This window comes from Aedes aegypti, chromosome 1, assembly GCF_002204515.2.
Source record: "Aedes aegypti strain LVP_AGWG chromosome 1, AaegL5.0 Primary Assembly, whole genome shotgun sequence".
In the NCBI taxonomy this organism is placed as follows: Eukaryota; Metazoa; Arthropoda; class Insecta; order Diptera; family Culicidae; genus Aedes; species Aedes aegypti.
In genome coordinates, this window is record NC_035107.1 from 45,123,035 (window position 1) to 45,147,861 (window position 24,827).

Here is a 24,827-nt window from a genome sequence, read left to right on the forward strand (position 1 = left end):
TCCCCGAATGCCAGTTCCTCGAGTGACTTTTTTCTCCGAATGCTATTTCCCCAAATGACCGGTTTCCCCGAAAAGTGGTGCAGTTTAAATAGGTGCTATAATAGTCTTCAGTGGCTGGATAGTGAACAAAAAAGAATGATAAGCAATCAAAAGATGGAAGTATTCTGTTATTCTCGGCTATGCACATGTTGGCAAAAATGCTGAGGACGGTAAAACTCGAAAGAATCGCCAACTAAATAAAGAAGGGTGCATAAAAGATGGCCAGTTCGTCCACCACCCTGAAATGTATAAAGTTACGGCATTTATGAGTACCACAATTTTTCGGAGAAGTGGACTATTTGAGGAAGCGCGATATTCGGGGAACTGGCGTTCGAGAAAAAGTAGCACATCACATCAAAGTAGCTGCAGTAATCGATTTTACTTTTCTCAAATAACTTGAGCAGATCAATGTTATCGATTGCCGCTCTTTTGTCAGTTGGAAGCAAAACAATATCTAAAAAAATAGCTTCAAAGAACAGATTATGTATAAAAGATGGTAAAATTTATTTAAATTTGAAATCAATAGTTTAATACCTATAATTATGGTTACATCATATTTAGAAAAAAACATAGAAGGTTTGAAAGAAGGGTAAATTTGTGCTAAGTATATAACAATCTTCAGTGCCAAAATTTATTCCAATAGCGGAACTCAAATGAAGAATTAATATTTGAAAGAAGGGTAATTTCTGGATAAATAATAAAATACTATTGGCAATAACTTTCCTAATATACTTTAGTTTAATCAAGAGCATATGATTGTAGAATATAGTGACATTTTGTATCAATTGACTCCACAACAAGCCTGAAGTCATCAGAAAGATTCAATAGAAACGTAAAAACGAATGTCATGTTAACAAATTATTGGTTTCAGACTCATCATGCCAAACGACAATTATGCCAAACGACCATTATGCCAAAAGACCATTATGCCAAACGACCATTATGCCAAACGACTTTATGCCAAATGACCATTATGCCAAACGACTTTATGCCAAATGACCTACCACCCAGCCGTTTACCAACCAGAACGATGCTTATCGTTGCCAAATATGAGCTCTGTAGCTTTCAAAAACCCCAGGGGCCTAGATAGCCGTAGCGGTAAACGCGCAGCTATTCAGCAAGACCAAGCTGAGGGTCGTGGGTTCGAATCCCACCGGTCGAGGATCTTTTCGGGTTGGAAATTTTCTCAACTTCCCAGGGCATAGAATATCTTCGTACCTACCACACGATATACACATGCAAAAATGGTCATTGGCATAGTAAGCTCTCAGTTAATAAATGTGGAAGTGCTCATAAGAACACTAAGCTGAGAAGCAGGCCCTGTCCCAGTTGGGACGTAACGCCAGAAAGGAGGAGGAGCTTTCAAAAACCCCCTTTGTCGAAGTGAATCAAAAGTGCCAAGAACAGGATCCGGCTCCCTACCGTCGATGGGGTGACAATGGGCCAGAGGGGTTAGAATGGGTTTAAAACAACACAATATCTCAGCAAATACACTGAAGTTTTTTACGCGGTTTTTTTTTGCGTGTTTCTTTACGCGTTCCACGCGATTCACTATAAGGTTTTTTACGTCGGTCGATGTCCCGCGTAAAAAAACTGCGTTAATCAAAAATAGATTTACGCGCTTATTTTAAAACCAACGTAATATGAAACATGAGTCAAAAAAAATGTTCCCTGCAAAACAATGTTCTACGTAATGATTCGTATGTTCATGAAACGTTGAAAAACTAGAAGTCTTTTTAATGTCGTTTTTTGAATTAATTGATCATTTGCAGATCTGATCAAGATTCTTTGGTTGATGCCGGTAGACATCTTTGGTAGATTTATCTCGAACTCAATGCAAAATCAAAAGTGATTTTTTACGAAATTTTTACTGTATTGTATGGGAGTTCGATCCGGAATCCTTTGACTCCTATTGGATGTTTCCTGTCTAAGTAGTATTGGAACATTTTGAAAATGATTACAACTCACCGAATAATAAGTGGGAACACATCGTTGCCTTCCGGCGCGCGGAAGTCCCTGTAGTACAGCAGGAATGGATTCTTTGTCTCGTCCACAAACAGCGGAGGAATTCCGCCTCCCGTAGCCGACACTATGCTAATATCGGCACAGTTCCGGAACGTTTCCGGCTTCCCACAGCCCACTCCTTCCGTTCCGTTGTCGCATCGTCCCCACATGTTCCCGGTGTAGTAAGTCCACTGTAGAACACACTGCGTACAGGTCACCCGGCGAGGTAACTTCACTCGGTACCGGAAGATCTCCTTTTTGCCGGATTCCGGAGGAATCGTGTACCGAACCTCGTTGGTCCCCGAAAGATACAGCGGATACCGATCGAAACAATCCTGCGTGGCCTCATAGTACGGATTGTTGTTCGGACACAGGAACAACTCGAACCGTCCCATGTGGTTGGCCGTCAGTTCGATCTCCACGTCGATCTCCTGCCCGGCAAAGTACCTCCGGGTGACAATGCCTTTGCCGAATTCTCCACCGGCCTCATGAGGCCGGGGACTTCGCAAATGGTACGCATCTCCACACACTCCGCACTGACCCTGGTTTAGCTCCCACTGGATGGCGTATCCTCCGCAGAACAACTCGTTGTCGTTGTAGTTGACCGAGTTGGGGAATCCGAAGCGCCACATGGCGTTACGTGCCGGTGGTTCCATCAGGCGGCCATGGCCCAGGACCACAACGCAACAGCACAGCAGCTGCCACAGGATCAGCAGCTGCTGGAATAGAAGGGTGTTCCCTCTCGGTCTCATCTGAAATGGTAAGAAAGGAAAGAAAATTGTTTAACATTTAATCTATTTTCAGAGAATGAACATGATACCGCTATATGGATTGGTCGTTTGGATGGGGATCTTGTGCACGATCCCAACAACTGTGTCGATCGATAGTGAGTATTGATAAAACAAGGGAGGGTCACGATGACCCATCGTGACCCCCTTGTAAGATGAAGATCTAATTGTTTAAGCAAACTTAAAACGATCATATTCTAGTTCCCCCGTATTGCGATCACCACACAACGATCACCAGCCAGTACGAAGACTACTTCAACATCGACGAGATGGGCAACAACCGAACCGACAAGAACGTCGTAGACCTACTCCTCTACGTTCAACTGTCCAACAAACAGGAGGAAATCGCTCTTCTCCTGTCGGCCAGTAACCGTTCCCGTCAACACCCAGACTACGAGAAGACCTACGAGATCCGCATCAGTAACGTCTACACCGTGATTTACAAGGAAACTCTCCGGATGTCCGCTCACCACAGCCACTCGTTCAACTTCTTCCCTGCCAAGCACTTCCAGCTACACATCAAGATCACCCGCAAAGGTTTGATCACGGTCGTGATCGACGGTCTCGCCAAACCCATCCTCTCCGTAGTCGATGAAAACCCGGCGATCGACGTGCACTTCGCTAGTTTTGGATCACGAATGAATGCCTATCCGATCACGTGGTACTTCAACTGTCGATCACCTCCAACGACCAGTCTGCCGGAAACGGAGAAACCCGGCGAAAATGAAGGCGAAGATCACTTCAGTCAGAACGACGCTGCGGAACTGGATGAAAACAAGTGTCCCGTTTGCCCAAAGCCGGCCAAGTGTGAAGTGGTGGTTCGGGCTTGCTCTGATACCTCGCAGGATCTGCTGCAGATGAGTGATGCCGAGAAGCAGAAGTACTTTTTCTATTTTAACGTGTACTTGAGCAAGAACGGCAAGAATGGAAAGGCGATCGCTTCCGGATTCAACAATGATAACAAGATTGATTAGAAAGGAATTGAGGACCAGAATTGACATATCCGGCGATAGACGCATATCTTACAAATGGCAATTGAATTCTTCCAATTTTCAAATTCTTCGTAGATTTAGTATTTACTCTCTTCATTATAGATTGTTAATCTAGTGTTCTACATATCACATTTTAAAGAAAAACTAAAACTTCTTCTCTTACGATTTGTGCTACTCAATCTATGCAATTCGTGTTTCTACAAGTTTACTAGTTTGGATGATAGTTTCTTGGCTTGCAATCTTTACTACGTAGTGCACATTGATGATAATAAAACATGACAATAAATGATGCTAAGTATGTTTGCTTTTGCTTTCACTTGGTAGTCACATATCACTTTTCTTAAATCGGAAGCTATGATTGGGTCAGGGCCACGGGACACCCCTTTTTTTCATAACAATAAATGTTACAGTAGTGCGCATCGTACAATCGTGCTGTGCGTACGCAAATTCTTTCGGCTCTCGTAACAAAACTGTACTTCTCAGTGCTACAAAAGCAGTACTTTAATGTAAGGTACCGCGGGGCAAGTGGGTAAATGGGGTAAGTGAAAACAATTGATATAGTTTACTAAATATGTGAATTAACGTTTTAAACTCATGCGTAAACCTTTGAGGTCATTGAGAACATTACGATAGGTAAGAGATTTCTGAGATTTTTCAGCCATTATTGCATAATAGAGTGAAAAATTGTTAACCTGTCAACTGTTACTCCGTAACAAGTTGGCGGCGTACAATCTTATTTTAATATTTTCAGTGGAAAAAAGTTGCGGAAAACAATTTCCTGTACCACTACTTAGTTGTACTCTGTGACAGTTTCAAACTGTAATAAAAAAGTTTTAGAAGTAATTCGACGTAGACCTAAAAATAACTAAATTTGAACACCGTCAATTTTCTTATCAGGTAGGGCAAGTGAAAAGTTAATCATTAGAGATTGAATTTGTGTTTTCTCTTTAAGTAGCCATAAGTAAACATGGTTCGCAATTATCATAGAAAAACATAACGTGCTGATAATTCAAGAAACACTATACTCAAGCGTTAAAAGCTATTGGAAATCATGGAACTTCTCTAAAAGATGTTTCTATACATTACAATATTAATATGTCTACTTCGGGCAGCCAATTAAAAGGAAGACGTTGACTGAAAAGTTGCAATATTAGAGAACACACGGAAATCTCGTAGAATGTCTATGTAAAGCTAGTTCAAAACATAAAAAATGGGGTATAGGTCTATCCACATAAAAAAGACCCTAAATACGTTTTTGAACGATTCCACTTAATTCAGAATGCCGAATCTCGACTAATTTTAACCGAGATCCGCACAGCCGAGTAGTCGGCAAACAAATTTCCTGGGATCTCAGCAAACAAAAGCCGAGTATCAGTAAATCGTGCTTCGTTGCTAAGCAACCGGACAATTTGTTAGCTGAGTCTCGGTTAAATTTGGAAAACCGAGATTCGCACAGCCGAGCTCGTGAAAAAAATATAAGTGTGTATAATGTAAGAACTAACATTGGAAATGTTGCAGTTATAATGTTGTCGAATCATTTCAACTAACATAACTGAACAGAAGAAAATTGAAGTGAGAAGAATAACATTTCCTTTGTTTATATGTTACTTATGTTATTGTTCATTAGGAAGCCTTAACAAGTGTTAAAGGTAATAGAAATCGTGAATATAACTGTTTGTTTTTGAATTTATTGTTCAAAACGGTAAACTTTTCACTTGCCCCACTTTTGGGGCAAGTGAAAAGTAAAGAGACATATTTCAAAAACTTTTTCTGTATTTTTTTCTTCAATTGTTCATAAAAATCAATTTCAGCATGCTGCCTATATATGGTGGGAGTCAAGCTAAAAAATATACACAACCAAGAATCTCAACTATGCGAATTCCATTACCCACTTGCCCCACGGTACCTTACTATTTTTTCTACTATTGATTCATGTTCGCGCCCAAACAGACCGCTCCGGCGACCATGTATCAAGCAACGATTTCCCTGTACATAAGGAGCCAACCGTCTAGAAATCACCATGGCAGCAGCGTTCTAGAAGGATCCAAACAACCGTTTTTGGCTATGAAAACGGGTCCTCTGGGACGTCGCAGCATACCCATCCCAAGCGGTGGAGGCGGAGTGGCTGTCCTTATCAAGCAGGGCATCCGCTACGAAATCTTGCCGCATCCGAAAACCAGGCAATCAGAAATCGAGTCAATCGGGGTGAAAATCCACGTGGTGACATCTCTCTTTATGCTGTCTACGCTCCCCGACAGTGTACGGACAACGACGGCACAACCATGCAATTCTCGGAGGACCAGTGTAACCGACTTTGTGGTAGCCGGCGATCTCAACGCACGCCATACCCTGTGGTGAAACCACACCTGCAACAGGAACGGCAACCTCCTTGCCGACCGCCTGAGCTCGAGCTCGTGTATCCTACACTTCCCAGACGAGCCAACGTTCCTCTCTCCAGCCGGAAGAACATCAATACTGGATGTTTTCCTCTCGGACCTGGACCTCTCGACGAAGTCAGTCACCCACCACCCAGCAAACAAATGTGTTCACATAACTGAGATTCAACTCAGTAAAGTGAACGCTTATTTGGAAATAAAAGATTGTTTAAAATGCACGTGAACATAAGTGGAGGCCATATACGTTCATTCCAGAAAAAGCAGTGTGGGAAATACAACTTCAGACGAGTTCGTTTGGTGCTTTATATAATTTCGAATATAATAGTATTTTGCACTCTATATGAGTTAGTTTTAACAAACAAACAAAAAATAAAAAAGGTAAAACGAGTAGATGCAAGTCTCCACGCAAAGATCTTCAAAGATATTGGCTACCACTGTTCCGTTCAGCCACTGTTGAATGACACGGAAATCTGGCAAATTTAAATCCAATAATATAGCTCATCTGCAGGTATGTACGGCTCCCCATCTATACTGCCACCCATGTTCAAAAGAAGTTTTCATCGATACATTTCGTAGATTCATCAGCTAGCTACAATTATATTAGCAATTATAATTATTACCCAACCAAAAAATTTGTTCACATAACAGATTTTGCTTATTCGGTAACACCAAATTTGTGGGCTTCGTGGCCGTGCGGTTAGTGTTACCAAGCATTTAACCGCATCGAGTCAAGGGGTGTGGGTTCGATTCTCGCTTCAGTCCGGAAAACTTTTCGTCAGGAACGTATTTAGACTGTGCCACTGGGCGTTGCATGCTAGTTCGTTGTCTAATGTGGTGCTTCCTTCAAAGGGCCAATTGTCTACTGGAAGCATTGAAGTGTAGTGTCTTGTCAAATTATTGAAAATGCAAGGATTCCCTTCCCAGACAACCTGAAATCGCATGAAAGTTCACGTTACAACTCGTTTATTCATACTAATTACATCAAACCCGCAAAACACCGTGGATAAACTCGTCAGATTGATGACCTTCCTCGCATAAAACACTTCTTTTCTGAGTTTACTTGTACATTTTGTTTCGTCTCGTACACTCGTACATACAAAATCGGATCACTCCGTAGCAGCTGTCAAATAAACATTTGTTATCATAACTTAAGTCGGATAAGATCACAGGTTAGTTCGGTAGAAAATTTATACACTCGCATTGTATGTTATTTTTCATCACATAATGTATGCACGCATATCGCCTCCACTTTTGTACGTAGAAGGCCTTTTCGTGACATCTTATAAGTGAAATGTTGCACATACAAAGCCTCCAGGTGATTTCGTTATGCGTACATTTTGGTTGTCTGGGTTTTTTTCGTATAAATTTGGAGGCCATATAGGGTTTTTCGGTGTAGTATGCCCCAACGGGGCAATACGATTAACTTCATTTCAACATGGTTGAGGCTTTTCACACGTAAATATTATTACATATCTTCATATATGTTCTTTAAGAATTTTTAACAGTCAATATACATTCCCAAAAATAAAAGCGAAATTCAGAATTATGGATTAAAATTTTGCGTCCGATAAGCAAACCTCATTGTGAATGAAGTCTATGCTTTATTATTGTATTTATTACAAAAACTTTTACCGGAAAACGACTGCTAATGGATTCTTTGAAGCTTAGCAGGTGGTGGAAATCTCTTCGAAAACATTTCTACACCGTTGTGCAACTTGTTTCTTCGGGAGGGACATACTGCACGGGTTGTTTTGGAACGTCATGATTTGTATCGTTCATAAAAAAACATATTGTACCCTATTCAGAAGCTATCTAGCACGCAAAAGTTGCTTGCGACCATGGCCAACTAAATAAGCACTTTTTCCTTAGGGGGCGTATTACACTTGTTAACCTTACATATACAGTTGTGTTCAGAATAATAGTAGTGAAAGCCGATTTTCATACAAAATGCTCAACTTTGGCATGCTGTAACTTTGTTTCCATACGAGCAATCGGCATGAAATTTTGGTAGTGAACTACAAATATGCTCAATTTCATTATCAAAAATTTTGAAAATTTTCACACTACCGGCTAAAAAGCTAAGCACCAGGTGAAATCGCTCAAAATAATAGTAGTTTTAATAATTTAAATATCTGCTGTATTTTGAGTTTTTGAATTTTTCTTTACACATCGTGTCAACCATTTCCACCCAAGCTTTAAATGTATAGACAATACAATTTTTTACTAAATTGTTGCTGAACAAAAATTTACAAAAGAAAAACTACTATTATTTTGAGCGATTTCACCTGGTGCTCAACTTTTTAGCCGGTAGTGTGAAAATTTTCAAATTTTTTGATAATGAAATTGAGCATATTTGTAGTTCACTACCAAAATTTCATGCCGATTGCTCGTATGAAAACAAAGTTACAGCATGCCAAAGTTGAGCATTTTGTATGAAAATCGGCTTTCACTACTATTATTCTGAACACAACTGTATTTCAGGCAATTGCATCATAGCCAATACAACTCCAACAAATTGATTTGGCGTTTAGTATGACTAACGGTTATGACAGTGTGTTGCACTTTGTATGATTTATTTTTTACAAACATAGAAAAGAAACATAAAGAAAAAAACGTGACACAGGCTACAAATTTGTGACCATCAGAATAGACCTGTGCGCCGCCGCGCCACGCCGCCGCCGCTGATTCATTTTACGTCACGCCGACGCCGATTGACGTATCGGCGGCGCGCCATACGCTGGTCTGCGTCCCGCCGCTGATTTTGTATTTTCACGTCGATTAATATTTCAGCCCGAAAAATATAAATTTAAAAAATGGCCTAGGAAATATTTGGGCCTTACTTTAGGAATTATTTCAGGATGCGCCAAAGGATTTCTTCAAGAAGTCTTCAGGGAATTATTTATTATATTCTCCAAGAATTGTAATATGGATTGCATCAACAATCAGAAATTTTAATAATACCTTTTGGAGGTATCTTCAGAATTTCCTCAATAAATGTGAATTTGTTCAGAATTGTTTCCAGAATTTTTTTTTCAAATATAAAGTTAAAGTATGTGTCCATAAACTTCTGTATAAGTTACACTAGTCACCTTCGAGTCTATATTTATGAACTTAAGAGATTTCATGCTCTTCCAGGATTTATCTGATATGCTTTTTATTGATTCCAGTGACTTCATTAATTGCTTCAAAAATTTGTCTTCAAGGCTCTACCAGGAATTAGTAATTTTCAAAGGATTCCTCTGTGAACTCTTCAAGGAACTCATCGTAGGATTGCTGCATATTTTTCTGGAATACTTTCATTTATTATTCGGATCTTCTTCAAGTATTATTTTCGATATTTCTTCATGAATGATTTGAAAACGTTTAAAAAATTATTCCTAGAATTTGTCCATGCATTTCACAAAAAATATCTAAGAATTCCTTCAAAAACTTTCCAAAACTTTGTTTAGACATATCTTTATAAAATTTATGCACGCAATCAACCAAAAATGCATAAATTTAACTCCTAAATCCCTTCCAATACTCCAAACGTGCCTCTAGTGATACATCTAGAAATCAGTAAAAGGAATACTCAAACGGATCTTTTCAGTGATTCTGCCGAAAGTTTTCCATTTTTTTTTCCTCAAGAGATTCTTCAAAGTATGACTTGAATAAAGGATGCTTTAATTTCTACAAAGAATTTATGTGGAAATAAGACACCTATTAGAATCTTCAGAAAATTACAAAAAATCTTCATTGAGTTTTTCCAAGGATTCTAACAAATATTTCTTCAGGTATTTAGAATTCTATCTAGGATTCCTCCTCTGCCCGCACCATGTATTCACCGTTGTCTATGTTAAGCCGTTCAAAGGTTGTTCCAGAATTAATTATCGGATTGCTCTAGTGATTTTTTCGTAAATAGTCTTGGAATTCCGCTGCTAATTTCTTCGAAGATTTTTTCAAAAAACTATCCGAATTTTTAAAGAAAATTACAATAAATTATGGTAAGAATTCTTTTTAAAATTCCTTAAGAACTGTTTTTTTAAATTCTTGCAGAAATTACTTCAACGATCCGTTTTGCCTACCAAATGCGTGAGAAAACATCGTTTGTGGGCACCTGCATGATTCGTTTTGAATTTGGAGCACCCAATACCGGACACTGTATGAGAAAAAAGGAAGCTTTTAAGTATACAGAGGAATGGTTGCGAACAACACGTGAAATGTATTATTTTTCATCATATATGAAAGAGTTTTTTGGAACCACTTGCACACTAAGTAAAATTCATTACTCTTTTGAATGTTGCAAATTCATTGAATTGGCAGTAAAAAACAATCCTAGAGTAGAAACAGTCAACAGAATTCGAGGCATTTCCAGATCGTTTCCGGTATTGGGTGCAGCCTTTTAATATTGGTCAACTTGATACCGTAATCTGGGGTATCTATTGATCAGTGGGGTAACACTGATCGAAATGACTCATCCCATAAAAATTTCGTATCATCATTTATTGATAGAACATTTCCAAACCATGAATTGCGCTTTTTTCATATATTCATAAGCTAATGAAATCCAAGAGTTTTGAGAAAATTGCGTTGAATTCATGCGAAAATTTGTCAATTTTTCGAAACAACGATTTCAATGGTTAAGGATGACACTGCCGAAGATTCATGTCTCACATAAGTTTTGCCAGCGATATGAGCAAGCGGTTCTCACTAAAAATGACACTGCAGAAAACAATTCCGTTCTCAAAACTTTCATAAGAATATTCAATCAGGCATCAATAACGAATTAATGTTGAGAATGTAATATTTTCTTGGGAAATGGCCTGCCTTTAGGCGTATTCTGCGGTTCGAGGTGTTTTAATATTAAAATAACTCAAAAAGTAAATAACTTGAAAGCGTTTGATCTTCATATTCGGTTTCAGAAGTCATGATTTAAGTAAGTAACGACATTTTCAATATTATCGAACGTTGTTTACATAGATGATCAATTTTACCCCATATAATCTATATTAAAAACATCGCTGAAAACATTTCTTAAACATGTTAAAATCTTTCAAAAAACAAAATACAGTATACAGTCACTAGCTATAGGTGGCAGTACTTGTTTTAAAATTGCAACATTTGCATTTTCAAATGAAATTTTCAATAAATATTCATAAAACTGATCAATGTTACCCGGGATTACGGTACTAAAATACATCATCAAAATACAATGTCAAAATTCGTACTTATATTTTCAAATTTATTTCTGTACGCTACAGAAACGATAATCTTTATCATAAATAGGCACCAAGACCGCAAAAAATAAATAATTTTTGAATTACGAATTTAGCGGCTTAGGTGTCCGGTACTAGGAGATCTCCCCAAACTTATTGTGTTTTTTTTCAACAAATTCTGTAAAACTTCCTCTAAATATATTTTTTAAATTCTCTAAGTAGGTCTCTAACATATTTCTAGAGGAATGCTGCCAAGGATTCTTTCTAGATTTTTTAAATTCAAGCGTCATTTCAAGAATTCCTCATCAAATTCCTCTATGCATTTTTCTAAGGATTTTTCAACACATTTCTCTAATTTCTCAGGAATATTTTCAGGGATTCCTCAGATGACTTCTGCACAAGTTCTTTCTTGAAAGACTGTGGGTTTTTTCTCCATATACCGGCTAGAGTTTTCTTGAATTAATTCGGGTGTTCCATGTGGATTTTAGTTTTGAACATTCGTGTTCTTGTACCTTTGAGGATTCCTGCAAAAAATACAAATTTCCACTAATTCCCTATGGAATCTTTCTAGTTAATAATTCATGGGCTCCTTAGAAGATTCCTTCATATATTCCAGCGATAATTTCTTCAGGTTCCGTCCATGTATCTTTTCAGAAAATATGTCTAAACTTTATCCCAGATTTTCTTCAAAGATTCATGTAAGAATTACTACTGTTCGTTCTCAGTCAGATAATCCTCCAGACTTTTGGCATCCTCCCAGAATTGAAAAAAATCTAACAGGAATTTTATCAACAACTTCTCCGAATATTCTTTCAGGATGGTTTTGAAATTTTATTAGGTAATCCCTATGAATGTAAGCAGAGATTAATACAGATTAACAAATATAGGGCATCAATTTTAATTGCTCTATCGTTTGAAGAACACACGCCCTACAGTTATAAATTGCCCACAAATATGAATCAATGTTTGGGGCCCAGATGGCCGTAGCGGTAAACGCGCAGCTATTCAGCATGACCATGCTGAGGGTCGTGGGTTCGAATCCCGCTAGTCGAGGATCTTTTCGTGAGGTAAATTTTCTCGATTCCCAGGGCATAGAGTATCTTCGTACCTGCCACACGATATACACATGCAAAAATGGTCAATCGGCATAGAAAGCTCTCAGTTAATAACTGTGGAAGTGCTCATAAGAACACTAATCTGAGAAGCAGGCTTTGTCCCAGTTGGGACGTTACGCCAGAAAGAAGAAGAAGAATGAATCAATGTTTGATGAAGTACATGAATATTCATCATTTATTTTGAGGACTGGGCAAGATACATACATATATACTAGAGTGGTTCAAAAAATCGTTTTTGCTCCACACCGCTCATTCGATTCTAGATCAAATTCTGAGTGTCCTCCCAAAATTTGAGCTCATTCGGATGAAAACTGAGACTGCACAGGCCGTTTATAGTTTCTATGGGAATAACTATGGGAAAACCAAGCAAATCATCCAATCGGTCATAGTGTTTGTCCATGTGCTCTTGGAAATTAGAACTACGTTGATACTGTGAGATACATTCATCAGCTACAACTTTGCCGAAGACCGTTTTTAAATTGGATGCCCCTGTAATTAGTTATTGATTTTTGAATGAGTTGTAAAACTTTGGCTGTAATTATTGGACTGTTCTGCAGGCATCACTGAATATATGCAGTAAAACATAGTAGCCATGATTTGTGCGTGCTATCTTTCGCGCCAGGTGCAGCAATGTTGCCTGTTCAGAAATTCAATGAGCACTGCTGAAGAATTAGTGACTGCATATAAATCAATAACTAATTACTGAGGCGTCCGATTTGAAAACGGTCTTCGGCAAAGTTGTAGCTGATAAATGTATCTCACAGTATCAACGTAGCTCTAATCCCCATGGGCAAACACTATGACTGATTGAATGAATTGCTTGCTTTTCCCATAGTAATTCCCATATAAACTATAAACGGCTTGTGCAGTCTCAGTTTTCATCCGAATGAGCTCAAATTTTGGGAGGACACTCAGAATTTGATCTAGAATCGAATGAGCGGTGTGGAGCAAAAACGATATTTTGAACCACTCTAATATATACTCATTTATGTTTCTTAAATAATGTTAAAGACATTTAACATATGTTAGCTTAAAATCCATACTGCTTCGCTATCAGTTATAATTGAATTTGATACATTTTTTCCGTCGAAGAAAATAAAGTTTCGAAATTGTAATTTTGTATGTATAACATTTACCGTTCCCTACCGAGTGAGCTAGGTTGTAATAAATTATTAGTTGTACCAAAGCCATTCGTTTTTTGTTCTCGTTATCCGGCCTAGTAAAGTCAATACAACGTAGGAGAAGACATCCTGGCCGCTCGAAACAGTGATTCATAACTGGCACTGTGAATGAATTAAAGATATGGCGATTTTAATATAATGCCATCTATCAAAAAACATGTGAAATTCTACCAACACAAAAACCCTTAACCAACATAAAATTATTAATTCAGCAGCTCTGCTTATACAAGCTTGTGTATTATGGTTTGGTAATGTATTTTTTTTCATATGAATAATTATTTAAATATAAAATACCTAGCCGAAGATTTATTATAACGATATCTTGATTTCTTACCAAAATGTCCGAACATTTGAAAAAAAATATGAAATTTTCGAAGATTTTTGTTGTTTTTAAATTTCCCCCACGCCGATGTACGCCGCCGCCGCCGCCGCCGCCGCCGCCGAAAATGGTCAACGGCGTGACGCCGATGACACCACCGCCGCCGGTGCAAAAATGCCCTGACGCCGCCGCCGATTAAAAATATTTCGGCGCACAGGTCTAAATCAGAATAAGTTGTAATAATTGATCAGAAAAACACTGATGTATCTTTTCCTGTGTGATTTTCATCGAGTAAACGTAGGTATGGAGCAGTAGCAGCACCCTGAGTCCGGAGAGGAGAGCAAATACGGTCCAATTTATGACCCCAGGCACTGACCCAGTATATCCACCTCATAGTGAAGTGATTATCAAAGAAAATAAGCTGAAATCTTTTGTAAAGTGATGTCATTGCGTTTCTGATAAACATTTATGTTATAATATTTATTCATGTGCATCGCTAGGTCAGTTTATGTTTGGTTTTCGATACGCATCCAGCAATGTGCACTCTTCCCCTGGATGATTTTATATTTACATCAGATTAACTTATATCTAATCTCTCATTCAAGATTATAATAGAATCAAATCAAGTGAAGTAGAAATTGCAAGGGAATGACAATTTGAAGTTATATATTTTGTTATATGAAGTTGGAAATTGTTTAGATGCAAATTGAAATCAGATCAAATCAAAGACTCCATAAATAATTTAAACTAGTGGTCCCGGCAAACTTCATCTTGCCATCAAGTAGGCTGTTCAATAATGTCATGAAACCTTGCACGCAAAACGGTAGATTAATTTTCTTCCGTTTTCCTGACTATTCCGAAAACTTTCCTAGACTTTCTCCCCGCACGAACACGTCGCATCCCCTGTCGAATACAACAGTGAAAGAATTATGCAAATCCTTTGACCCGTTCAAATGCAATTTCGTGACATACAAACACCATTCCATTTTTATTTACAGATAATAAGATAAGAAGATAGATAGATTAATTCAATTTTGCATCATATCCAATTCCAACGCAAACTGCACAATTATACGATTTGAAATTCACATCCATATATTACCTCTGGTTTGCTGGGCACGACCTGAGTTCCGACCACTATCCGGTGGTATGCGAGCTCGATTGCAGCGCAACACCGGCCGCGCCGGCGATGAGACAGGATTACCATCGAGTCAACTGCGTGACTTTTAGTCCCTGGTCGACGCCCGCCTTCCTGAGGATCCAGAGCTCCAAAATTCAGAAGCGATAGAGCACCAGCTCGGCCTGTTCGAGGATGCCGTGCATGCCGCAGAAGACGCTTGTATCTGCTGGGTACCGGTTGAGCGACAATTCACCACGTTTGACGCCTACACTCGGCAGCTAATCCAGCAACGCATGAAGAAGCACGAACACTTGCTGTTCAATAAGCTGATTGGGGACCGGATGACCACAATTCGGAACCAGCAGCTCGCCAACAACATCCAACAGATGTATGACCAATCACGGCCGTTCTGGAATGTGGCGAAAATCCTGAAGAAACGACCAACTACGGTACCCCCACTAATGGACGACGACGGTGGCATTCTGGTATCACCGTGTGAAAAGGCAAACGCTATCTCTGGCTTCCGGAGAGGGCACTCCACCGTCCACCAGCTGGTCCGAGTGGAGAACATCATCCATCGAAACAAGGCGCTTTTCAACAACACGGTCTTGATCCTCCTGGATATTGAAATGGCTGGTACAGACAAACGTCCCAGACTACCTGACGAGGGTGGTAAGAAGCTACCTCACTAATAGATCGTTCATAGTCCATCTTGCATCTGCCTCGTCAAATCTCCAAGCGAGGGCAGTGGGCGTGCCTCAAGGCAGTCTGATAGAACCCATTCTATACAATCTAGTACACCTCTGACGTCCCACAGCTACCTGCAGGGTGCAGCTTGGCGCTGTACGCTGACGACAATGGGATCATCGTGAACGGTGGAACCGTCACTCTCTAACGAGTCGAAGAGCCAATCCATCCTCTTCCGGCACCGTCCCTTGCCCAAACTGCTTCCGCCACCAACACACACGGACAAATTGAAGAACAGGTGCATCGAGCTGCTGAAATCCCTCTATCCACTAATATCCCGGAGGTCCAGGCTGTCCCAGCGGAACAAGTTGGCTGTCTTCAAGGCAATCATTGCACCGGTGGTCATCTACGCGATGTCAGGGTTGGGCACGTGCGCCGAAACCTACAAGAAGAAGCTACAGGTGGTCCAGAACCGGCTGCTGCGAATGATCCTAGATGCCCCGTACGACACGAGGATCAGCGAGCTGCATCGTGCCGCAGGGTGCAAAATCATCAATGAGCGCGTCGAAAAAGCAATTGATTGCTTTATCGCAAATGCCGTGGCTTCAGAACACCTGTTCACCAGAGCGCTGGTCAACTAGGGAAATATATTTTTAGATTAAGTAGGTTAAGTAGAGTCTCGTCGCGTCTCGTGAATGGAAGGTTAAGTAGGTTATAAAATTAAAATCATACATGATATACAAAATTATATCATCAGACGCACAAATTCAAACACACATAAACTTTATGTTATGTATCATAGATACAAAAAGTCAAACAAAGGCTAAAAAAGATGAACTTGTATAACTTAAAAACCACATATGTAAAACAAACAAAAGAGAGAGAAAATAAAAATTGAATTTAATGTCAAAAAAAAACGCCATAGCATACATTTTTGATCAAACTGGCAAAGTGTCAAATTAGTGAATAAAGAAGTTAGCAGTGAAAACCCCCGTTTTCTTTCTGGTTGAAAGTCCAACCTCTAACCATTTCCCTTGAGGTGACCAGCCGCCCAAACAATCCCTTTTTGGTCCTTGTTTGGACCCGTGCCTTCAATTTTTCATTGGATCCGTTAGCAAAAAGAAGGGCGAATTTCTGAATTTTCAACTTCCTTCCAAAAAAGTTGGGTTTAAAATTGTCACTAAACGTGGGCCCAGATAGCCGTAGCGGGGTCGTGGGTTCGAATCCCGCTGGTCGAGGATCTTTTCGTAAAGGAAATTTTCTCGATTCCCAGGGCATTGAGTATCCTCGTACCTGCCACACGATATACACATGCAAAAATGGTCAATCGGCAAAGAAAGCTCTCAGTTAATAACTGTGGATGTGCTCATAAGAACACTAATCTGAGAAGCAGGCTTTGTCCCATTTGGGACGTAACGCCAGAAAGAAGAAGAAGAAGAAGAAGAAACGTGGCAAAAATGTAAGAAAGGACGTTTCACCAGGATGAGCGCTTTCTTCCAAGAGTGATATGGTTAATGTTGAATACTGCATCGAAATGAGCGATCAGCTCGATACTTTAGACAAATTCTCAAGGGGAGTCGAGGTTTCCTTCTAAATCGCAAAAAAAAGCAGACTATAAGTCACTTGAAGACATTAAAAATGGAATACACGCTTTACTTGGATTTTCCCCAGTCTAAGTAATCATGATGAAAAAGAGAAACAATCTGCCATTCGTTGGGAAGGGTTTTCTGAAGAATATTATATTGTTAACTTTAACAAAAGTGATCTAAATAATATTAAAGCCTTAGAAAAAACAAGACTTATGTTCGATGTCCGTGTGACATGGGAACAATTCCAAAATCCTGGAGGAAATTTCCAGAACTCTACTCAGTGCCGTCGGTACCAAAACTGGGGTCATGGTACTAAACATTGCCGCATGGACGCTAAATGCATGATTTGCGGAGGTTCTTCTCACGCTAACGACGTCTGTCCTGTGAAGCGAGATACCAAAAAGTTTGTATGCGCAAATTGCGGGGTAACCATAAGTCTACCTTTTGGGATTGCCCTTCGCGTGAGCGAGTCGTCGAGGCTCGTTCCAGGCAGATGAACGGTACAAACGCTTGCTTAAGAATCATACCCTTCAAGTAAATTTTAATCATTCTCATTAACATTTCTCGATTACTTTTTCAAATCGACGTAACTAACTTTTAAACGGTTTTGAGAAAATTAATTAGGAAAAATCACAATCTATCTTCTAAAACTGTTTTAAATTGAATCATCTTTTTAACATTTTTTTGCCGTGTACTTCGCTCAAATTTTGCATACACTCAGCTCACGTTCAAAAACTAGGTAGTTTCTATTATTTCCCACAAAAATAATTATAAGAAAATGATAAGCCGTTTCATTCAGTTACTTTCGACGTTTTTCTACCAGTGTAAAATCGGCTCAAGTAGTGTTTTGTTTTGATTCGTGGTTAAGTCACTTTGTCTCTCCATACAGCGGGGCGGCGAAAGTAGTGGTTAGGTTGCGAAAGTTGAAAATGTTACTTTCGTCGTTTTGTAAATCTGGAAATTAAACGTTCTAAAAGTGAAAAGTTGAGTTGGTACAGAGCGGTACGTGTAGAATTCCGCCTGCTTAACACGTAGGATCGATAAAGTAAGTTTGTATACTTTTTTGACTTGAGTCTGTATGAATAAGTTTTCGAGATTTGTCCGCCTAAGATATTCGTCACTTACACGGACGACGAAGCCTCAAAATCAGTTGGAACGCTAAATTCAACCCACTATATCTCGGCTGTCCTAAGCCTGATTTACAAAATTTTGGCACCTACAGAAATGTATGGGCTTCTAGATTCATGTCAGATTTTTGAAATATTTTTGGGAACTACAGTTTGATTTGTAGTACTTAAAATACCGGAGCAAGTCCTAAAAAAAATTCTAACCGGCAGTAATTGGTAGATAACTTAGAATTTATCGCGATAACCTATAGATTTTTTTATTGTATGATGATCGTATTAGTGTAATCTAACAATTGGCATTGAATTTTTGATTGTTAGCCGTTCAAAGAACTACAATATATTCACAAAACTGCGTAGAATACAGAAAAAAATACATTTTCAATTATAACTTGAAATTTATCGCGATGACCCAAACATTTTATGATCTTAAAATATACTCATATTTAAAGCCATCAAATTTGCAGAACACTGATAATAAATTTCTGTTGGAAAAACTACAATATTTTCACAAAATATTGAAAAATACAGGAAAATACAGTGTTTCTACAGTAATTTCATGTTTATCGCAATGACTCATCAGTTTTGTAATTTTAAATTCTTTGTGTGTTCATGAGAAACAAATTTCTTGAAAATCGTTGATCGCTGTTTGTTCAAAGAACTACAATATATTCACAAATCTGCGTAGAATACAGAAAAAAAAAATACATTTTCAACTATAACTTGAAATTTATCGCGATGACCCAAACATTTTATGATCTTAAAATATACTCAAATTTAAGGCCATCAAATTTGCAGAACACTGATAATGAATTTCTGTTGAAAAAACTACAATATTTTCACAAAATAGTGAAAAATGCAGAAAAATACAGGTTTTCTACAATCATTTCATATTTATCACAATGACTCATCAGTTTTATAATTTTAATCTCTTTGTATGTTCATTAGAAACAAATTTTCTGAACATCTTTGATAGCTGTTTGTTCAAAGAATTACAATACTTTCACAAAATCTTGTATTATAATTTTCTGTATTAAATTCTGAAATTTCTTCTACAATTTATTGGTTGTCTCTAGACCTTATCAATTTAAAGACAATGCTTCAATTGTGAGATATAAAAAAAAACATATTTTAAAACATATCTTATGTTTTTCAAAGAACGACAACTTTTTCGCAAAACTGTGAATAACATCGGAAAAATACGATGCTAACAACAGTTTGAATTTTTTTTCCAATGATCCATGGGTTTTTTGATTTTAAAATATTCTCATATTTAGGGTTGTAAAGTTTGCACAACATAATCGATGAAATTTTATTGAAAGAACTTCACAAATTACCGTATAATAAAAAAATATTCTGTTGCTACAAAAGTGTGAACATTTTATCATCTGTATAATTTTCCATATTGTTGTAAATTTTCACGAAAAATAAGTGTGCTCGAAAATCATGTATAATACAGAAATATTTAAAATTTCTCCTGTAATTTCAAAATTGCTGCATTTTCTTATAATCTCCACGGTTTAAATTTTTTCAGATTCATTTATAAATTGATAGAACGTATCAAAACACAACAAACGTTGAATGTCAAAACGTCGAAAGGAATAACACATCGAAAAGAAAAAAAATATCGAATTATTTATTCTTTCGGAAGAGAATAATTCTTCCAAGATCATTTCGTTCTCTTCCAATTCCCACCTTTCGACGTTTTGTTAGCCAAATGCAAATAACTGATTGCCTCCATACCATATAATTTTAAGGGTTTGGAGCATAATTATACACACTTAGATTATATTTCGTTGTTCGGTAAAATTTGTTACCGAAAACGTACTGTAAATGAATATTCAACTGATGTTTCGGTATTCCAAACAAGCTTTACCGAAAAATCGTACACAATTAGAAAAGTTCAACGGATATTTGTTTGTTTTCACCGAAATCGTCAATTCATTTACCGATGAACTTGTAAACCGTTCAGATTCACCGTAGCCAGTAAAAGTTTACCGTATACTTCGGTACCTAGTGATACAGGCTTTACCGAACAAATGGTAATTTGAGATTTTACACCGCCATGTTTATTTGTGCAAGCAAGAACTGTGAGAAAGGAAAATGCACTGTCAGGCATCATTCAAGGTAAATGATTCGAAAAAGTGTTCCCACGGTTCCCACAGAATAATCCAAATTGTTATTTCTCTAGACGGAAGTTGACCTATCCAAGACGAAATCGACGGCACCAACTTTGTCCACTAGAATGGGTGACTAGAAGCTGCAAGTGTCCAGCTGGACTATTTCATTAAGTGGATATTCATTGGCGCTGAACTTGCAGCTTACTTTTAGTTTGATGGTGCCTATCAGTGATAATATATTGATATAAAAATAAAACATGCCAAATCAAATAAATAAACGTTCTCGAAATAAATTAGGGTATTTCATTGAACATCAGAATTAATTGCCATTATTATTTTGTTTTTTATCATCCTATACAATTCTGACGGCCTGTAAATATGAACAATGCGTTCGGTAATAATTTTAACAAATCGTTCGGTAATCATTCACGAACGATTTGTAATATTTTGACAGCTGCGTTTTGATTCAAATTACGGATTGCTCGGTTGTTCTTAACTTTACCGGAAGCATTACCGAGCGCTCAGCGGTTTATATTTCGGTAAAAAAAAATTACCGGAGTCGGTGATATTTTCTAAGTGTGTATATAAAAGTAAATATATCTACAGAACATTTTTGGTGATTTCTGAAGAACTAAAACATTTACACAAAACTGTGGAAAATACCAGAAAAGTTAGATCGTAATAACAACCTGAAATTGATCACAATGTTCCATGGATTTTATGATTTTAAAATGTTACATAAAATGTTATTATATAGAGTTGGTAAGCTTGTATAAACTAACCTATGAAATTTCGTTAGAAAACTTCAATATTTTCACAAAATACCATGTAATACAAGAATATACTATTTCTGCTCTTGTTTCATATTATTCAAGATGACTAATTGATTTTATTACTCGAAACCGTTATTAAGTTTTGAAAAAAAAACAAACTTTCTCAACAATTATAATGGCTATTTGCTCTAAGAACTTTCAATATTTTCACAAAATCACGGATAATACAGTCTCTGACTATGGTTGCTTTTTCATAGTAGTTGTGTTTACGATTTGAAATTTTCTCAACGTAATCAATATAAAAAATAGAGCAGTTATTATTTCTGTTTTCAAAGCACGACAAACAGTTTACAAAATTGGTAATATAACAATTTCTATTTATTGATAATGTTTGCACTAATCATATCTATGTATTATTACGTATTATAACAGAAATGGGGCCCAGATAGCCGTAGCGGTAAACGCGCAGCTATTCAGCAAGACCAAGCTGATGGTCGTGGGTTCGAATCCCACCGATCGAGGATCTTTTCGGGTTGGAAATTTTCTCGACATCCCAGGGCATAGAGTAACAACCCATAGATTTTGTGGTTTTAAATTATTCTATATTTGAGACTTACAACTACAAATTGTAGCTAATCCATTATTGTCACAATGACATCATATTTTATTTTACTAATAATGATATTTTACTTACATGGATGACGGTGTTAAAAAAAGTTGATCGCTTCAACCCTAGTTTGTCCTTATTTGTAGATTCATGTGCGGTTATAGAAATGTGCTTGGAATCTATTGTTTGATTTGTAGTACTACAAACACTGGAACTAGTCTAAAAAAAATTAGCGTTTGTTTGTACACAACTTGGAACTTATCTAACAATGAAGTTCGAATTTATATTACCACGCATTTTTCATTGTAATTTGTACATTTAACGAATTACAACATATATATTGAACTGCGTAGCATATGGCAGAAAAAAAAAGTTTCAGCAATAGTTTAAAATAATCGCTTTTACCCATGAATTTTACAATTTATAAATTTTCTCATATCTAGTGTAGTTTGATATTCATTGCGATGACGCATTAATTTTATTAATTCAAACCATTTTCATGTTCACGAGAAAAGATTATAAAAGAAAATTGATACGTGTTAGTTCAAAGAACTAACATAATTTCATTAAATAATTTATTTATTACTAAGAACTCTTTTGTAATTTATTAATTTTATGCAATGACCTATATTTTATGGTTCAAAACTTTCTCATAAAAAACAAGAACATGTTTGATGCCATCTATCTAATAACCTATAATAAGAATTAAGAATAAAAATATAAAGGTAAATATTTCAAATATGCAGTTACCCTAATCACTGTCTCAGCTAGGGTTTAATTGAAAACCCATTTTCATGTCACTTTTTCAGATCCATTTTTATTTTGTACTAAAAGCATATACTTTTAACTACCATGTAGTAAGTTAAACAGTAAGAATCGATTCAACCAGCTATACTTTAATAATATTTGAACATAACACATCTTAAAAAATCTGCTTCAAAATACTAACATTTTATTCTTAAAAGAACTACAATCACAATAGAATGTTGAATGCAATAAAAAACTTTCGTTTACCTATTGCTATGGAAAACTTACAGATATTTTAATGTTCAACCACATCGTACTGTTTACTATCACCGTAGTTTTCCTATTTCGCAGGGAAAAGAAATAGAGTACAATCTGTGCACCATATTCCCCTCATTTAAGGGAAGTAAGGTGTTCGAAGGTTCATTTTAAAATAACTATTGAGTCGATCAATACTTTTTTTATGTTACAATGTAGCTCCAAGTATAGATGATCAGCGTTAATATAGAAATTATTTTAAAAACATTCATAAAACATATTTAATTGAAACTGTTACTGCATCTAAGTGTTCCTATTCCGCTCACGGTTAACAGATTTCGTGACGAACATACTGGATAACAAGCATAACATAATTAGAATTTCGTTATTTATCCTGCTATTTTTTATGGTCAAATTATACCTACTTCAGCAAAAAGAATTAGTATACATAATAATTTTTGAATGAGCGACACATTGAAACATAAAAAATACCTACTGATCCAATAGCCGCTCAAGGCGTCTTGTGTTTTTAATATAAATAATAATTTTACCACATAAAAATAAAGTCAGACGACTTCATTTGAAAGTTGTTAATATTGCTAGAATATATCACGCTATGTCTAAATCAGCAGATTATGCAAATCGAATGTACCTCGGATTTATGTCCGCTACAGTTCAGTAATTGGGTTATGTTTTCATAATTAGAAAGTTTTACAATATTCCAAAGGAACAAACAAACAAACAGCTTCTAACAATTTTGAGCACATTTATTTTTATTGAAAATACACAACGATTTAGAAAATTATATATATATATATATATATATAGATGATAAAATTTTCAAACTTCGGTAGCAACAGAATATTTTTGTACTATATGGTAATTTGTGAAAATATTGTAGTTCTTTTAATAAAATTTCATCGATTATATTGTGAAAACTTGATAACCCTAAATATGACAATATTTTAAAATCACAAAATACATGCATCATTGCAATGAATTTCAAACTGTTGTTAGGATCGTAATTTCCCTGTATTATTCATAGTTTTGTGAAACTGTTGTAGTTCTATAAAAAACATCAAAAATGTTCTGTAAATATATTTATTTTCATAACTAAAAATACTTCAAATCTTTTAATTGATCTAGAGGCAATCAATACTTTGCACCAGAAATTTAAGACTTTTCTGTATTATACAAGATTTTGTGAATATATTATAGTTCTTTGAACAAACAGCGATCAACGATGTTTAGGAAATTTGTTTCTCATGAACACACAAAGAGTTTAAAATTATAAAACTAATGAGTCATTGCGATAAATATGAAATTACTGTAGAAAACCTGTATTTTCCTGTATTTTTCACTATTTTGTGAAAATATTGTTGTTTTTTCAACAGAACTTTATTATCAGTGTTCTGCAAATTTGATGGCCTTAAATATGAGTATATTTTAAGATCATAAAACGTTTGGGTCATCGCGATAAATTTCAAATTATAGTTGAAAATGTATTTTTTCTGTATTCTACGCAGTTTTGTGAATATATTGTAGTTCTTTGAACAAACAGCGATCAACGATGTTCAGGAAATTTGTTTCTCATGAACAAACAAAGAGTTTAAAATTATAAATTTGATGACTCATTGCGATAAATGTGAAATAACTGTAGAAAACCTGTATTTTCCTGTATTTTCACTATTTTGTGAAAATATTATAGTTTTTGCAACAGAAATTTATTATCAGTGTTCTGCAAATTTGATGGCCTTAAATATGAGTATATTTTAA

The 24,827-nt window shown here is 36.7% G+C and overlaps 2 protein-coding genes across 2 annotated transcripts in view; one reads left to right on the forward strand and one right to left on the reverse strand.

The window, feature by feature from the left end:
• Positions 1–24,827, reverse strand: part of LOC5566240 — a 323,292-nt gene that overhangs the window by 27,264 nt on the left and 271,201 nt on the right. The window contains exon 4 of the mRNA XM_021840417.1: positions 2,008–2,795. Within this exon, the coding sequence (XP_021696109.1) occupies positions 2,008–2,795 (788 nt within the window). The remainder of the gene's footprint in view (positions 1–2,007; positions 2,796–24,827) is intronic.
• Positions 2,699–4,123, forward strand: LOC5579002. Its single transcript, XM_001664131.2, has 3 exons — positions 2,699–2,788; positions 2,848–2,929; positions 3,033–4,123. Exons 2-3 carry the CDS (start codon positions 2,851–2,853, stop codon positions 3,803–3,805), a joined length of 852 nt encoding a protein of 283 aa, XP_001664181.2. The 5' UTR covers positions 2,699–2,788; positions 2,848–2,850; the 3' UTR covers positions 3,806–4,123.

What these genes read in the sequence shown, in the direction of transcription:
- LOC5579002 (XM_001664131.2), top strand. Translation starts at nt 2,851, where the DNA reads ATGAACATGATACCGCTATATGGATTGGTCGTTTGGATGGGGATCTTG. An exon ending in AACAACTGTGTCGATCGATA is followed by an intron (nt 2,930 to 3,032) that starts GTGAGTATTGAT and finishes ATCATATTCTAG; the next exon opens with TTCCCCCGTATTGCGATCAC.